Source organism: Barbus barbus, assembly GCF_936440315.1.
Source record: "Barbus barbus genome assembly, chromosome: 7".
NCBI lineage: Eukaryota > Metazoa > Chordata > Actinopteri > Cypriniformes > Cyprinidae > Barbus > Barbus barbus.
This window is the reverse complement of record NC_136735.1, coordinates 5218547-5236835: the sequence shown is the minus strand read 5'-3', so window position 1 is coordinate 5236835 and position 18289 is coordinate 5218547. Positions and strand designations below refer to the sequence as shown.

Below are 18289 nucleotides of genomic sequence, written 5' to 3'. Positions count from 1 at the left end.
TAAAGCAGAGAAATCAGTGCTTTACACTGAGCACATAGTAGATGCCTCTATGTGACAAGATAATCATTGTGAACGTTTTTTTTCCTTTTGCCATTTGTATGTTTAGTGTTTGCATAACTTACTCTCTAATACTACAGTATGAGAACAAAATGTCGAAACCAACAGTCATCTTTAATGATTTTAAATCCATGTGCAAATTTTTTTTTTTTTGAACAACTGTATCATATAGATACAGTGCGGAAGCGGTCCGCCTTTTGAAAATCAGTTATATAAGTATTTAAGGATAAAAGACTCGAGTTGCTTTTAAAATATTCACAAGTCCTTTTCCTCGAGTCGAGTCTGAAGTAATTTCAGGTCGAGTCCGAGTCAAATCTGAAGTCTATAAAAATGCGACTCGAGTCCGAGTCACTAACTCGAGTGCCCATCTCTGCCTCCAGCAGAAATATAGGCCCTCAACATCACAAATACAGCAGTATATTTCATTGTACACATGGGGTACTTTTCATCCCTGTGTTCACCAAACCCATCTTAAGTGTTTGCTGTTAAAAAGCTCATTTTTTTTGTTTCATCTGACCATAGAAGCCAGTCCCATTTGAAGTTCCAGTCGTGTCTGATAACTGAATATGCTGGAGTTTGTTTTTGGATGAGCTAGGGGAATTTTTCTTGAAACCCTTCCAAACAATATGTGTTGATGTAGGAGCTGTTTGACCATTTCTTTTTAAGGTTTTCTGACCCCGAGACTCAACCAGTGTTGGGGGTAATGCATTACAAGTAACGCGACTTACGTAATCAGATTACTTTTTTCAAGTAACTAGTAAAGTAAGGCATTACTTTTTAATTTACAAGAAAATATTTGAGTTACTTTTTCAAGTAATTAACTCCAGTTACTTTGTTTTCCCATTTATTGACTGGCAGCTCTCGTGTTGCCATATTGAGAGAAATCAGGAGTAAGTGCAGAGGCATTGTGTGTAAATATATTACTGTAGTTCTAGACTAAATGTGAACATGCGTTAATTCATCTCACTTGCACAAAAACATTCAGTATTTATCAAAATGAAAACAGTGAAATGCAAACTCAGAATCTGATGCAAACCTGCAATAATTAAATATGTTAAATAACACAAATATCCTTTATGTATCTAATCCCATTTTATTAACCAATGTTTTTGCTGCTGACCTTCGATTATTCAATTCAATCATACTAATAATAAGCAAAAGTTTCTTTAGATAAACTAACATTTGTGCTTCACTGTTTTTTTGTTTTTTGCTGAAGAGCGTTAAACTTTATTCATTCTGCTGTACAGATGTGAATTTACTTCTCCTTCAGCCTGAAGCTTATTCATTTCACTTTTTGGTGTGAAAGGGCTTTTACATTTGCTAAAAATAAAACTTTTTATATTAAAAACAAACAAGCAAGCCTTGCCCAGGTTTAGAAAGTAATGTGAAAGTAACGCAAAAGTAACATAATGCATTACTTTCCATAAAAAGAAACATAATTAGTTGTAACGCAATATTGTAATGCATTACTTTTAAAAGTAACTTTCCCCAACACTGGACTCAACTATTTTCTGCAATTCTCCAGCTGTGGTCTTGGAGAGTCCTTAAACACTCAAACTCTCCTTCTCACCGTGCATTAGGACGATATAGACACACGTCCTCTTCCAGGTAGTTTCGTAACATTATATGTTGATTGTAAATTCTTAATTATTGCCCTGATGGTGGAAATTTTTACTGCTCTAGCTCTTTTCTTAAAGCCACTTCACTAATTTGTGAAGCTCAATTATCTTTTCCTGCACATCAGAAATATATTCTTTGGTTTTTCTCATTGTGATGGATGATTAAGGGAATTTGGGCTTTGTTTTCCCTCCTATTTATATTTCTGTGAAACAGGAAGCCATGGCTGGATAATTTCATGTTCATAATCAGCCTGGAGTGCTCAAAATTGTGAATATGAATGGGAGTATACTTCAGAGATATTTTACTCATAAGAATTTCTAGGGGTGCCAATAATTGTGTCCAACGTGTATTTGAAAAAAAAAATTATTTCATATATTTGATATTTCCCCCCATTTTAAATTCTTATTATCCAGTGAAAGTTTAGATTTTTTGTGATTTAAAAAAATAAAAGATCAATTCTGAACATCACAAAACAAGCTACTAAAAAGTCACATAAAAATAACAAAAAAATAAAAAATAGTAAGAATAAAAGAAATTACAAAGACGATTCTGCTCATGATTTATTCATGCTGCAATGCATGATGGGAGCCATGGATGAGTTTTGATTGATTCTCGATGTCTGTGTGTATAAAGTAAAGATTTTTCAAAAAGTTTTTGATTAAAATAAGTTTTAAAAACATCTGTCTGATTATGCTGAAAATGCCTGAGTTGATATAACTAACAAAAAAATCAAACTCAGTTATTCAGGTCACTACATGATAATATAAAAACATAATCACCTGAGGACGTCTGCTCTTTGCTTGTCTGGCTGTTATAATTCTGTTATAGCAGCCAAATGAAATGTAATATTAAAATGTAAGGGTCAAAAGCCCAACTAAAGTAAACACTGACCACTATAATGATGACTGACAGATTGTGATTTTCTTCTTTGGTGATTCTGCTTGCTAACATCAGGTGTCTTCAATAATGCTTAATCATCACTCAATGAATCTCTTAATTACCTCATTAACTTTAACACTGCTTCAGTGTTACTTTTAACACTCTGTAGTGTGGACACATATAGACACCCGGCAGTGTTAATTTGACACCAGGGATTTAGCTGTGTGCATGCACTCATGTGACTAACAGCAATAACTTTAGCTTCAACAAATCTTCAACAAGGCCATTTCTTCTTTTCTGTGTATAATAATACTAGCCTACATATTTCTGTTAAACTTTGGTCAAAAAGAGAAGAGAATATATTATAAAGCAAAACAAATGTCAGTCATGTATGGAAAAATGTTTTATTGTCTAATAAATGAACAATCTCAGCACTCCAAGTCAAATAAAAAATAAAACTAATGAATGTTAAAGATAAAAAATACAGGTAAATGCACAGTTAGTATGCTACTATCCAAGCAGTCTGCAGTTAACTCTGTCTGTGTTCGATGCAAACACAAAGCAGCAAAGCAACACAAAGTTTAAAAAGTTTTGGTGTTTGAAGCTCTAATAATTAAAAGTTCAACTTGACAAATCATATTTTGCTGGTGTGTACTATGAAAATAGTCTGTAACATTCTGAGCATCTACTGTAACTATACTGTAACTTTCCAACCTCTAAAATCAGCTCATCACACAGATTACAAGAAAAATGGTGTTTCTTAAAAACACACAAGCAAGTAGCAAACTGTTTAATTCTAAGCCAGAGGAAATAAATCAATAAAACGGTCATATAAATGGATTAATCATTTGTCAATGTTATAATATGTAGGATCCTGAGCTTCAGGTTCATCTGTGTTTTCACAGGATCTCTTCATATTCTAGAGAAGAAGTGAACATATTCATCACTAATAAGATCTGATGTTAAACATCCACATGATAAACAGCAACAGCAGAGGAACTCACATCCAGTGTGTCGTATTCAGAACATCTGGACTTGGGCTCAAGGCTCATGTAGGCGTCCTCAGGAGACTCCAGCTGACGACACACAATGATGAGAGATTCATTCTCCCTCCAGAACTGACAGACACAGATGAGAAGATACACGAGCAGATTTACTCACCGTCTTATTGTGTCCTGATCCTCCGTGCTGTTGCTCTGCTGATGGAGTCGCTCGTTTCCTGAGAGAGAAGAAGAAATCAGCGTGAACACAAACTGACTCTGAATCTTTCTGACGGTCCAGACACAGAGTCTCCTTCACCTTCTGATCAACAGCCCGAAGAAGACCAGCAGCATCACAGACGTCAAGACAACAGCTGCAGTGATTCCCACTGTGACCCTGATCAGAGATGAGCTGCTTTCTTCAGCCGAGCAGACGAGAGGAAGAAGAACTGTTACTCTTTATATACAGACAATGAGCTCACTGAGATCCACAGAGATGATCCTCACCTTTAACAGAGACTGAAACAGACTCTGATCTCTGAGATCCATATTGATTCTGAGCCTCACAATAGTAGCGTCCACTGTGACTGGAGTTAAAGCTGGAGATGATGAAACTCTGTCCAGATCCAACAGCTGAGCTTTGATTCTCCTTAAACCAGCTGAAGTTCAGAGCAGGAGGGTTTGAGTCACTGCTGCAGCTCAGAGTCGCTGAATCTCCCTCCACTATTTCAGCAGACGGACTGATGGACACCGAGACACTCTTTGGAGGATCTGAAAAATATAAACATTACGTCTCACATTGCATCTGTTGATCAGTCTGGAATGAATGTTGCTGATATGAAGATCAATTCTTGACGTACATCTAACACTGAGAGTGAGGGCAGGAGACGGCAGATGTTTCTGATCTCTCACGGCACAGCTGTAGTTCCCCGTATCATCACTGCTGACCGACCGAAGCAACAGCTGATTCGAGCCGATCGATTCTGATAAATGCTTACCGTTTTTATACCAGGTAAAGTTTGTTTTATCTGAGAGGTAACAGGTGGTTTTACAAAATAAAACAGGTGATTCTCCCTCAACGACCTCTTCAGGAATCTCCACTCTGAGCTCTGAAATCATGGAGAAAACATGTTTTATATTTACATGAAAGAACAGAGTAAAACCTGTCAGTGTATTATTAGTTTTACTCTACCTGTCACACTGAGGACAATCCCAGGATAACCAAGATAGCTTTCTATTTCAACATTTGTCAGGATTCTGAGGCAGTACATTCCTTCATCCTCATGTTTCACATTACTGAGACTGAGAACGAGTGTTTGGCCTTCCAGGAAGAACTGAACTCTGTCTCTGTAATCTGAATGATTCAACAGATTGATAATCGTGCCTTGACTTGGGTTAACAGTCCAGAATGCCTCTGTCACAGTGAGACGATTTGGGAGTTTATAACTGCCTGATAAATTTATTGTTGAACCCTTTAGAGCACATTTCGTCATAAATGAGTACTGAACCTCCCATTTCTGGCTGCAGATCACTGAAAAAAAAAAAACAGTTTAAATGCACATTCCTCTCTTAAAAGATAAATTTGTTTTTATTTCCACTTGTGTTTTTGTCTGCTTCTATGATTGTTTGGGTTGCTTTTATATATCGTTTGTTAATGACAGAAACATCCTTACTCTTCAGTACTTTCAATTTATTATAAGCATCAAAACACAAAATAAAACAAGATCAGCATATAAGTTGGGCTTTGTGTTCATTTAGCATGTTTGTAACAGTCTGATCTCCAGTGCTATAACTTAAAATAAGATTTTGCATTAATCTCACCAGGAATCATAAGCAGAGAAATCAGAGAGAGAAGACAAATCATTCTGAAAGACATTAAAAAACATATATAAGACTGAAGTGTATTGTTTCAGACAAATAGATATTAATCACTTTCATCATTTAGTGACATCAACAAGCCAATCAATCAGTGATCAGTATATATCTGATGCAGAGAGACGAGGCAGTGATGACGAAAGAGTATTTTTATTCAATAACAGGACAGATAAGAGACAAAATTCTAGATTAAATGTGAAATAAATGTAACCCAATTTCACTTATAAAAAAGTTAATTAATATATGTTAATGAATATATTAAAAAGGATACATCCAAAGTGTAAAACAAAATAACATTTATAGTCTAAACTGTGTAATCTATCTTCTATAATCTATCTGAGTATAACATCTCTGAGCCTTGAATGTTACGAGAGAAGAAATGAAACAGAGGAGTAGAGGATCCCTTAAGCAAGAGCATCAGATAAATGAAGGGTAGTCACACACACTTTCACAGCAAAATCACCGGTGTTAAGGTTAAAGAGCTAATTAAGAGATTCATTGAGTGATGATTGACCATTATTGAAGACACCCGATGTTAACAATCAGAATCAGCAAAGAAGAAAAAAAAAAAAAAAAAAGTCACCATTATAGTGGTCAGTGTTTACTTCAGTTGGGCTCTTGACCCTTGGCTTTTTCATATTACATTATATTTGGCTGCTATAACTGAATTATAACAAGCAAGGAACAAAAGTCATCAGGTGGTGATGATTATGTTTTGACATAATTGTCATGTATTGACCTGAATAACTGAGTTAGGTTTTCTTTGGAAGGACCATGCTTCGTGATGGAGTCATTTTAAGTCCTTTAACAGTAGTAATTTAAGCATATTTCTGGTTATTACATTTTACTTCTACAATTCTTCTACAGTAGCCTTTTAAGGAACATTAAAGTGAGATGCAATTGCACTTTGGAGGTAAATGTGTGATACATAAAGAAAATGTTGAGTACTGTTAAGAAAATGTAGTTACAATTTGCCTGTACTGCACATTTTTATTTTTCATATTTTTTTTAAATCAAATTACAACAAATGACAGACTAATGTTCTTCAGAACATGTTACACAAATCAATGTATTAATCTGAAATCTCAGGGTGGGTAAATTATTTTATTTCTGATGACTCAAATTATGTAAAATTATTCATTCAGCACAATAGACTTGCATGCAGTGGACACTGCACAATCCAGGATGCATTGCTTCTGAGTAAATTCCACGGAGCTCGCCTCGCTTGTCCTTCCCAACATAACCTGGTGGGTACACAAGAAGCACAATGAGCATTAGGGTTAAACCGAATTTAAAACATTCTCCCCATGCCATCCAAGATATGCATGACTTTATTCTCTTGTTGAACATGTACAAACATTTCAAGAATAATTTGTCAGCTGTCGGTCTATGCTATGCAAGTTAATGGTGTCCAGAAATTGTAAGTGACGACATTAGGCCAAGAAAATGAGTCTTTATTACTATTTTTATATGAAGTATTCCTTTTAAAAACCACTAGATAAAATGCTAGTTTATTCACCATTAATTTACACAAAACTGATTATTGATTATTATTAGTATTAAATAAAAAAAGGTTATTTAAACTATGTTTTAAATATATTACATTGTGGATTAGGAGGTTAGGAGATGTGTTCTAATACTTTTGAAAATGTACCTTATTATTTAGAAAATGACACTGTAAAAAGTGAACAGTTGGATCAACTTAAAAAAAAAAAACACTTCAATTGGTAACATCTAATAAAAAAACTTTCGACTTAATTTATTACCTTTATTTGTAATAAGTTAAGTTGAAAAAAAAACAAGCATTTTTTTAGGTGTTGTACCAATTGAAGTATTTAAAAAAAAAGTTTTTAAAGTTAACCCAACTGTTCACTTTTTCCAGTGTATCTATCATAGACTGTATAAAAACAGCTATCTATTAACAAACGTTTAAGACATTTACACTTTATAAATTGGTGCAGTCCAAAATGTAAAAAAAATAAATTACGGTAACACTTTCTATGAAGCCCATATTTATAATACATTATAAGGGTATTCTTAAGGCATTGTAATGAATGCATAATGCACTATAAACAACCTTATAATATGTTATATTGTCAATTTTAATACATTATAATGCTTACACATTTGTACATATAACTTTTAAGATTATGATTATTTATAACACAATGAACACTATATTAAATCTACTTTTACACTGATAATGGACTATATATCTTGACATTATTTAAGATCTGCACAGTATACTAGAGTACATCTTGTAAGTGGTCAGGTGTGAAGTGTTATTTGTTCCCTGTGAGGCTAATATTAATTTTTATGTGAGCTAGTTAATAATTTCAACTGAAAAAAAAAAAAGTTAGGTTACATTTTATTTTTTTATTTTTTTTTGATTCTTTATTTATTACAGATTTTTGATTTACAACTTTTTACAGCAGTGCCCTAGATCTGCCCATATATAAAAATAAAAATAAAAAAAAGGTGATAAATAAAATTACATAAATATATGTCATCTCAGGATTTCGAGAGGTCTGATAAATTGTCATTAAGGTCTAACCAAAATTGTATTGTCTTTCTGGTGGCACCATGTATTTTGGCCGTGGTACACTCCAACCGGGCAATGTCCAGCAAGTATGACATCCACGTCAATCTAACTGGGATAGATGGATCCAGCCACAGTTTTAAAATAACCTTTTTAGCAGCAGTAAGAGCAGCAGACAGAATCCTTTTTTGATTGACAGACAACGATAGTGATGAATCATCCAGCAAAAGAAAAAGCAGTGGGTCCTTTTGGATCTGAGTCTTCAGAAGATCCGACAATAAGTCCTGTACCAAGGCCCAGACCGAGGCAATTCGGGGACAGTCCCAGAACATATGTATATATGTACCTTGACTAGAGCTATTACACAGGTGACAGAAGGGGTCAGACTTTCTTTTCATTTTATATAATAAACAAGGAGTGGCATATGCCTTATAGATTAACTTATAATGGATCATTTGGTGAGCTGGGTTTTTAGAGGTAGCAAAACAATTTCCCCAGACGTTGTCCCAATCAATCACAGTGTCAAGTTCTCTTGCCCAGAAACCTTCAATCGGAATGTTTGAATACTGTCGTACTACAAGTGATGTATAAATTATATTCACAATACCTCTGGAAGCCATACTAGAATCTATCCAATTTACCATAGGATGAGGAGATATTTTAATCGACCAGGGTACTCCGTAAGCTTTCAGTGCAGATCTTAATCTTAAATACAGAAAAAAGGAAAATCCTGGGAGCGAGAACTCATCCTTTAGCATCTGAAAGGACTTAAGCCCATAATCGTTGTACAGGTCTTTTAAAGTGTAGATACCACATTCAGTCCAGCATTTGGAAACGAACGGTTTGTTGCCAGTACAAAGATTATTATTATGCCAAATGGGGGTAGAGTCACTGTAAGAATCTGAAGCTCCCATAATCTTCTCTGCTGCTTTCCAGGTTTTGATAGAATGGCATATAATTGGACCAAACTTTTCCAAAACTTTCTTCAATATTCCCGTAAAGGGTAAATCCTGTAGACGCAATGGGTAAATAATATTAGTTTCTAAAGCCCGCCATGGGACAGGGGAGTCAAAATCTAGCCAAGTCCTAAGTGGTCTCATCTGGTATGATAAATAATAGGACCAAAAATCTGGTAGGGATAAGCCACCATGAGGTTTTAGCCGGTGCATCGATTTAAAACGAATTCTAGGCCGTTTATTATTCCACAAGAATTTGGATACTACTTTATTGATCTCATTAAAATAGCCAATAGGTGGTGTCAGAGGTAACACTGAAAATAAAAAGCTTAGCCTCGGAAGTATATTCATCTTAACGGTGGCTATCCTTCCATGAAGAGCCAGACAGAGTGGAGACCAACACAGAAGATCGCTCTTAATCTTATCCAGAAGAGACTGATAGTTCCACTTGGAAATGCGAGATAATGAAGGAAAAACTCTGATTCCAAGATAATTAAATTGGTCGCTGACAGGAATTGTAGTGGGTAAATTCTGAATCTCTGATTTAGCAGCTAAATTAAGGGGCATAAGTATGGATTTGCTCCAATTAATCTTGTAACCAGACAGTTTACCGAATGTATCAAATAATTTTAAGCATTCCTTAACCGAGTCTGTGATGTTTGATATATACAACAAAACATCATCAGCGTAGAGTGATATTTTATGGGATGTATTCATACAACTTATTGGAACTATTGCAGAACATTGTCTGATTGCTTGGGCCAAAGGCTCTAATGACAAATTAAAAAGCAAGGGTGACAGGGGACAGCCTTGACGAGTGCCCCTGCCAAGATAAAAGGAAGGGGAGATAGAAGAACCAGTGATTACTCTGGCTGAGCATTTAGAATAAATAGTTTTGACTGCTTGTAGAAAAAAGGAGCCAAACTCAAAATATTCTAAGACAGACCACAAAAAGCTCCACTCGATTCTGTCGAATGCTTTCTCTGCATCCAGAGAAAGGATTGCAGAGGAAGCTATATATGAGTCTGCTTGTTGAATAATATGCAGAAGCCTACGTATATTGTCTGCAGCAAATCTCCCCCTTAGAAAACCTGATTGATCATAGGTAATCAGGTCTCCTATACATCGATCCAATCTTAAAGCCAGGACCTTTGCCAACAGCTTTGAATCTGTGGATAGAAGGCTAATTGGCCTGTAGCTAGAGCATTCAAGTGGATCCTTACCTTTCTTCAGTAGCAAAGTTATTAAAGCTGTAGTTTGGTCCCTATGTAAAGCCCCTTTTTCTAACGCAAAGTTAAGAGAATTAAGAATCAAAGGCGCTATTATGTCCCATAATATCTTCAGTAACTCTGGGGGAATCCCATCTAGCCCAGGTGCTTTATTACTATTCATGCAATCCAAGGCGGATTTTAATTCCTCGATTGTCAAAGGGCTATCCAATATGTTGCGCTGAGAGTCATTTAATTTGGGTAGATTTAACTGTTTAAGGAATAAATCAAAGTTTGTTGGGTCAGAGTTGGATTCTGAAGTGTACAAAAGTTGGTAGTAGTTTCCAAATACCCTATTTACATCCTTAGGTTGAGTGTATACTGAGCCCTCATGTCTAATAGCTGATATACTAGTCTTAGATTCATTATCTTTCAACCTCAAAGCCAACAGCTTGGAAGACCGTTCTCCATGGAAATAATATGATTGTCTAGTACGATGTATGATGAATTCAGCTCTATGTAAATATATGGATTTTAATTCCGATTTAAGGACATTTACTATTTTGGTTTTGGTCTCACAAAAGTTATTTTTTAATTCCTTTTCTAGTAGATCAATTTGTTTTTCTAATTCAAATTTACGGCTCTCCCTACGCTTTTTATTAAAGGACGAAAAACTTATACATTTACCTCTAATAAAACATTTTGTGGTTTCCCATAATACTTGGGGGTCAGAGGCTGAATCTCTGTTAATCTGTAAAAACTCCATCAAGGAGCTGCGTAACTCAGACACAAATGTACAGTCCTGTAACAAGGAGGTATTAAATCTCCATCGATTGCTTTTAGTGCCCAATGATGCGGGGGTTAAAGATGTAATTATCGGAGAATGATCAGATAAAAGAATCGGTAGAATATTAACTTTACTAATATAGGGAATCAGTGAAGGGGACATAAGTAGATAATCAATCCTTGAATAACTCTTATGACGAGCTGAAAAGAATGTATAATCCCTAGCCCCATCATTTTGTAACCGCCAAACGTCGCATATATTAGAGTGTCGCAAAAAGGAATTAAAACATCCAGAGATCACTGAATCAGACTTAGAGACATGAGATCTATCCAACTGGGGGTCCAACACCGCGTTAAAATCGCCCCCTAACACCACAAGACAGTCCTCTAAACTCACAACTAAACGTAGTAATTCTTGAAAAAATGAGTTATCACCCTCGTTGGGTGCATATATAGACATAAAAGCATAATTAGTATTATTTAAGGAAACAACAGCATAAGTGATTCGGCCTTCTGTATCTCCACCAGTTCTTATAATTGAAAAACCACTATTACGTTTAATCACTATCAGCACCCCTTTAGTTTTGTTAACAGCCGAAGAGGCAGATATCACTTTAAAATATCTATTTTGAAAGCGATGCACGTCCACTGATTTCAAATGTGACTCTTGTATAAGAGCAATAGAGACCTTTTTGCTTCTTAGGTAATCTAAGCATTTGGTTCGCTTAACAGGGCTGTTTAACCCATTGACGTTCCATGACAAAATATTTATAGCCATATATTAAAAAGAGAAAAGCAACTCACACCAACCACTAAGATGGGAGGACCAGAAAGTAATCGACCAGAAAGTAATCGACCAGAAAGTAATCCACCAGAAAGATAACGGTGATCAGAGCATATGCATATGCATCTGGACATACAAATATTACGCAAACTAATACATAGGCATACATTAGACCAATTAAACTTACGTGGGCAGTCCGGGGCATAGAACAAAACAACAAAAATAAGAACAATGACAAAAACAAAAACAAAATGGGCAGTAAACAAAGAGTTAGAACACACTCTTCTATCTGCCCTCAAAGTAACAGCCTTTGGATACGCGGCCACCCTAGCCGTCCGGCTCGTCCGTCAACATCTGACTCGGTCATTTTTAGGATGGAGAGACTGTCAAATTTTCTCAGTAAAGTCCTCCATAGGAACTGCAGATTCATCCTCGTTCACCTCGGATTCTCGTGACGCAACCGCTACATCTTTCTTCAAAGAAGACTTTGTGGCGGGATCCAGATTGAGAACGAACTTTTCAACCTCTGCCGGTGTCTCGAGGTGAGAAATCTTCCCTCGGTGAGTAACTTTCACTACCGCGGGGTAAACCACAAAGGATGATATCCCCAGCTGAGTTAGTTTCTTCCTCGCCGATGCCATCGCTTTCCTTTTAGACGCCGTGTGAGTGCTATAGTCTGGGAAAAAAAGCAGCGGCGCTCCCATATGAAGAATTTGTCCAGCGCTTCGGGCTCCATTCAGGATTGCATTCCGGTCTCGATAACGCAGCATCTTGAAGATGAATGTACGAGGGGTTGATTTCGAACGTTCGCCGCTGTAAATACGGTGGGCTCTTTCAATCTCCATTTCTTTGCCAGCAAGAGAGGGAATCCATTTAGGAAGATGATTCTGTATAAATCCCAGAGGGTCATCTCCTTCTACTCCTTCTTTCAGCCCCACTAGACGGATATTGGACTGGCGACTTTTATCTTCGATTCTCGCCAACTTTTCCTGAAGAGAGTCCACTGCCAGCTTGACCTCCACTGTGTCTTTTTTTGCGTGACGAAGAGCTGTTTGCATGTTGTCAAAGTTGTTCCTTATCAGACGAACATCTTCTTCCAGAACTCCAAGTCTATCCGCAATTGGAGCGAATTCTTCCTTAAACAGTTCCCTGACGAGACTAAGGTGCATCTTTAACTCGTCGGCAACAATGGCCCGAAGTTCCCCTTCAGGAACATAATTAGGATCTTTAACTCGCTTTTTTTCTGGCGAAGCCAGTGTCAATTGACGTTTTGCCATCTTCATTCGTATCTCCTTTAAAACACTCAAAAGCTTACCGAATACTGATAGTTTTACTGAGAAAAAGAACAGATTAAGGGTACCGAGTCAGGGAGCTGTCGAACTACACTGCCATTGCCATCGGTGGGTCACGTGATCTCCCAGGTTACATTTTATTTTGATGTCCCCTTTGTCTATTGACTCTATGCAACTTTGCAACTCTCATGTCAACTAGTATTAGTAGGTTTAGGTTAAAGTTAGGGTTGGTAGAATGCTGACGTACTCATAAAGTTGCTTAGATAGTCAGTTTTTCTGTTGGGGAACCATCAAAATAAAGTGTTAGCATATATTTAGCAGACAACATACTACTATACTCCAATGACTGCTAGTTGACATGTAGCTGCAGAGTTACTAAACAGCTGTCTAAAATCAAAATAATCAAACTGATATTAAAATAGAAATAGTTCAAAGCAATCTGATCTGATATCTGATCTTATGGCTTTTTGAGAGAGAAAAAATACTATTATTATTACTATACCTATAAGTGGTCATTGATGGCTTTAGGTAAAATAGCATAAGAAAGGTGGCAAGATATGAGACTTATAATACATTATAACTATGAGAAATATGATCCATTGTAACTTAAGTGGATGCAATCTATTCACTGTGTTATAAATCATCATACTCTTAAAAGCTATAACCACTAATAAGTAAATATTATAATACTAATACTAATATAATACTAAACTAAGACAAACACAAGATGATATAACATATTATAAGGTTGTTTTTTTTTTTTTTAATAATGCATAATGCATTCATTATAATGCCTTAAAAATACCTTTGTAATGTATTATAAATATGGGCTTTATAGAAAGTGTTACCAAAATTACAATGCCATGTACATTACCTGCTTATGGTCTTCGGTATCCATAACTTGGAGAGCAAATTTGTTGTTTGTAGAAATAAACAAAGATATTGTCAGGCACATTACAGAGTGTAAGCTGTGTGTGGTATTAAGAAAACGTTGTACAAAAGCCACCAAGAAAATGCACTTTTCACAGCTTGTAATACTTTTTACAAAACAAAGAAATGTACATCACGCTTACCTCTTCCACTCATCCACCGTGCCACCGCTTAAAGTCATCTTCTTCGTTTATTTGACGGATCGCAAAAACAATTGCACACTACCGCCACCAGGAGTGTGAACCGATACTACAACCTACACATTAAGCAAACCAATCAAAATCTTCTGTTGGATTGTACAGCCCACTTGCAGCTTAAGTCCCACCCACCTGCGGCTGGCCCACCCATTTGCAGCCGGCTCCGACCTCCGTTTATACCATAGACTGTAAAAAAAGGTTTGTACCCATCTCCTTGCGCCAGGGGCTGGGGGCGGGGTTACCGTGACCAACAAGACGAACAGAAACTTGGACCGCCATATTTGAAATAGCAGCTAAACGCTAACACGTTTGATTCGCCATGTTTGGATGCCGATGTAGGTTCGCAAAGCCATGAACATCAATAGCAACACAACGTCCCCCATTGCTGATAGTTTGTTTAGGCTTGTTCGGGATAGATCGGCGCTGCGCGGTCCGGTCGGTGCAGGCATATCGGTATGGAAAGCCAAAGTGCTCATAAACGCCTGCTCGGGCGTCTGATTGCACACTGACACGTCAAAAACGCGCGTTTTTGGTGACTCCAAAGCGCGTGTCAAACTGCTTTGGTAGAAAAGGGGTAATGAAGGAAGACTAAAGGCTTGTTTGAGATGCGCCTTGCCTCGCCTGTAATTTAGTCGAGAGTAGGCGGCTGCAGTGAGGGGACGAGTGAAAAAAGTGCAGGCAAGCCGGACACTTCCTGAATCTCGTTAGGCTTGTTTGAGATGAGCAAAATCTGCTCAGAACCGATCAGCGCGAGATGCATGCCGGTTAGAAATGTGTCCAAGTGCGGACCGCCTTGCTCTGATGTCATGCTGACGTATGTCAAAAGTCTCTCGCGAGCGCAAGGCGCACGTGTCGGATTCTGCAGTCGAGCGCAGTTGCTCTCCACTGACTGCGCTGATCAAAAGCATCATGGGAAACGACTTGCTGACGACACAGCTTAATGCTCATTGGCTTCGAATGTCATCTGATATTTTTTCCCCTTAATCCTAAGAAGTACATTACCTATAGCCTAATACTATTTACTTTTTCTATAGTAATTTATTAGTAATTAGGACATGTGCTTTATTTATTTACCCTTTTATTTTATTTTCTTGGTTTGAAGTCCTGTTTGTTGTAATTTTCTCTTTATGTATTGTATGCTGGTGTTAATTTTGTACATTTACATTTTTGTACAACATTATTCCATTAAATAAATTAGTCAATCCATCAATACATGCATGCATAGGCTACATCTAATGTGACGGTTTTGCAATTAGGCCTCATGTTTGTGTGTTTTTATCTGAGATCTTTATCTGGGTATGTCTTATTTCAGGAGTGCAGTAAACAAAGCCCATACATGCATGCTAATTTCTTAATTTAGAATGTGTTTTTGTTTCATATTAATTTTGAATAATAATTAGCTGTACACACTTTTCCTAATCATTAAACATGAAATTCAAATTTACATTAAGGTGACAAACAATTGTGTAATATATTTATATGGAATATGTTTCATGTAAAAAAGGGATAGTTCACCCAAAGATTATTTTTTGGGGGTAAACTGTCCCTTAAGTAGGATACACATAATTAGGTTAATCAGCTGTGCCATATCCCACTCTGAAATGTTTAACCCATAATTAGGGATAACAGTGTAAATTTAGTGCAGCATCTGTGTGCTCCTCATTTCTCATTATGGCTTTGATTATAAAGTGCGATAAAGAACGCGATCTCTTCCATTGCTGACGTTTGCAGTCCAACGACACAACGAGATTCAGGAAGTGTCTGGCTTGCCTGCACTTTTTTCACTCCTCCCCTCACTGCAGCCGCCTACTCTCGACTAAATTACAGGCGAGGCAGGGCGCATCTCAAACAAGCCTTTAAACGTTACATCAGCGTGAGCAGCAAGTTTAAGCATTTCTGCAGACCTTATCTGTGCAGCAGCAGAACTAAAGTACACTCAGTAGTAAACTTCAAATTGTAAGAAAACACTTCAGTCATATGGAAACTCTTATATGTCAAAGTGCAGTAAAATCTGCTATTGTGTAAACAAGATAGTACAAGAACATCTGAATCACAAAAACAAGTATTATAACTCACACTACTGACATGAAGAACTTGGGTAAAAAAAAACTTTTGATTATATTATTTTCAAACAATTAATCTACCTTTCTTCACTGCAGCCTGCAGGGTTCATATATTAAAACGGGCTGATCCAGTTGAACGGTGGGAACCTTTGTCTCTAAGATGTTGCCACTTCTTGTATTTCCTCTGTGTGAGTGAAAGATGTTCCTCCTCCAGTCACATGACACTAATGTAGATTAAACACACTCCAGACAGACGTCTTAATGAGCACACAAACACCTCGTTTTTAGGACGCAGTGTCAAGATAAATGAAAAACACCAATGCATTAATTCAAACACACACATAGGGAACACATAACAGGTGTTTCTTCTAATCAGAGAAGACTGAAATACTGCTGCAACTAAAGATGTGACATCATGGCGATCTCTGCGTCACTTCCTCTTTTCTTTTTCATTTTAGTGCTGCTGTTGCAAACATTATAAACATTGTGCAACACGTTCAAGCATTTGTGAAAATTGGTTTCTAAAAGACTTCTTGAGTAAATATTCATCAACATACCCTAAACATCACTCTAGAAATGCCAAATAAATACAGTCAAATGCAAACAAATTAATAAATTGCGGATAACTGTATTTATCGGAGAATTTACTGTTCATGCGTTGCACATTCGTTCCGTGCAAACTGGTTTATCTATATTGATTCAAGTCGACTTTGGTCACAGTTGTTCAGCACTGTGAACAGCGCCGCTCCTCCACACCGCCTGCAGAGAGTATGGCTAGCCCGCTGACAGACGTTCACGTGCCGTTAGGCTTATTGGTTATCTATGAAGGGATGTCTTGGCCTCCAGTGCCCGCTCCTCGCAAGTGTCCTCCAGTGCCCGCTCCTCGCAAGTGCCCTCCAGTGCCTGCTCCTCGCAAGTGTCCTCCAGTGCCCGCTCCTCGCAAGTGTCCTCCAGTGCCCGCTCCTCGCAAGTGTCCTCCAGTGCCTGCTCCTCGCACGAGCCCTCCTATGAATCCGCTGGTCCCGTCCAGCTGTCCTTCGTCTCTGCTGGTCCCGTCCAGCTCTCCTTCGTCTCCGCTGGTCCCATCCAGCTCTCCTACGTCTCCGCTGGTCCCATCCAGCTCTCCTACGTCTCCGCTGGTCCCGTCCAGCTCTCCGTCGAAACCTCTGGTTCCGTCCAGCTCTGTGCTTTCAGAGCGCCCCCAAGAGCCCGCTTCTCCTAAATTGTTCCCAGAGGGTCATATATGTCATGGTCATATATTTTTATGGTCATATAGTCACTGCCTATAGTCACAAGAGCCAAGGCAACGGAGTCTCCAGTCACTCCATGGCCTTCCGAGCCTCCTGATCCGCCATGACCTCCCAAACCTCCTGTCCCGCCATGGTCGTCCAAGCTCCCTGATCCGCCATGGCCTCCCAAGTCTCCTAATCCGCCCTGGAGGCTTCCCTTGTCTCCTCCCTGTCCTGGCCCTGCTCCAGCCTCCAGGGCGCCCTCGCCCCTTCGCACCTTCCGGGAGGGGGGTGATATCTGTCAAGTGTTGGTTTCTGTTCAGTTCCTGATTGTCCTTAGTTGGGTTTTCCTGTGCTAATTAAGTTCATCGTCGTTTATTCCTTTCACCTGTTTTACATTTATAATCTAGTTAACTCCTTTGTTCCATTTGCTTTTTAAGTCCTCAGTTCTGTCCTTTTCTTGGTCTGAGTTTAATGTTAAGAAATGGATTTACGTGCGTTGATGCTACTTCGTTCTCCTGATCGTTTGTTCTTTTGTCTACAACCACAATCCATAACACTATCACATTCAAATTATTAAAGCTCCATTTTAGAGGAAGGTGCTAGAATGCTGAATTAATGGGCTTGATTCCAAGGGCTGTTCTAGGGTGAGTGGATATCCGGGGCTTAGCCCAGAGACATTAATTTATGTATCAGAATACACGGGATACAAGTCAAATAAAACAGGCTATGCTGAAAAGTTACACTGCCTAAGTGGCTTGATTTTTTAAAAAAGCGACAAGTATAATTAATTATAATTTGCACTTACAAATTGCATAAATAATATTTTGAAATTAATGTTTTAAATATAAACACAAAAAATTTGAACACAAAAATATGTAATGATATAAAATC

The 18289-nt window shown here is 37.7% G+C and overlaps 1 protein-coding gene across 4 annotated transcripts; it reads right to left on the bottom strand.

The window, feature by feature from the left end:
• Positions 1–2938: 2938 nt before the first annotated feature.
• On the bottom strand, positions 2939–16397 carry LOC306873322 (B-cell receptor CD22-like). Of its 4 annotated transcripts, none has more exons than XM_079422545.1 (9): positions 14050–14079; positions 5358–5401; positions 4729–5067; positions 4397–4645; positions 4044–4307; positions 3856–3955; positions 3718–3775; positions 3561–3632; positions 2939–3475 (listed from the first exon to the last, which is right to left on the bottom strand). In XM_079422545.1, the coding sequence occupies exons 2-9, from the start codon at positions 5398–5400 to the stop codon at positions 3401–3403; spliced, it is 1200 nt and encodes a 399-aa protein (XP_079278671.1). In that variant the 5' UTR covers position 5401; positions 14050–14079; the 3' UTR covers positions 2939–3400. The 4 variants fall into 4 exon arrangements, with proteins under 4 accessions (XP_079278671.1, XP_079278669.1, XP_079278670.1 ...); XM_079422543.1 differs by lacking the exon at positions 14050–14079 and adding an exon at positions 16248–16397 and having other exon boundaries at positions 2946–3475; XM_079422544.1 differs by lacking the exon at positions 14050–14079 and adding an exon at positions 14720–14886 and having other exon boundaries at positions 2946–3475.
• Positions 16398–18289: the final 1892 nt, after the last annotated feature.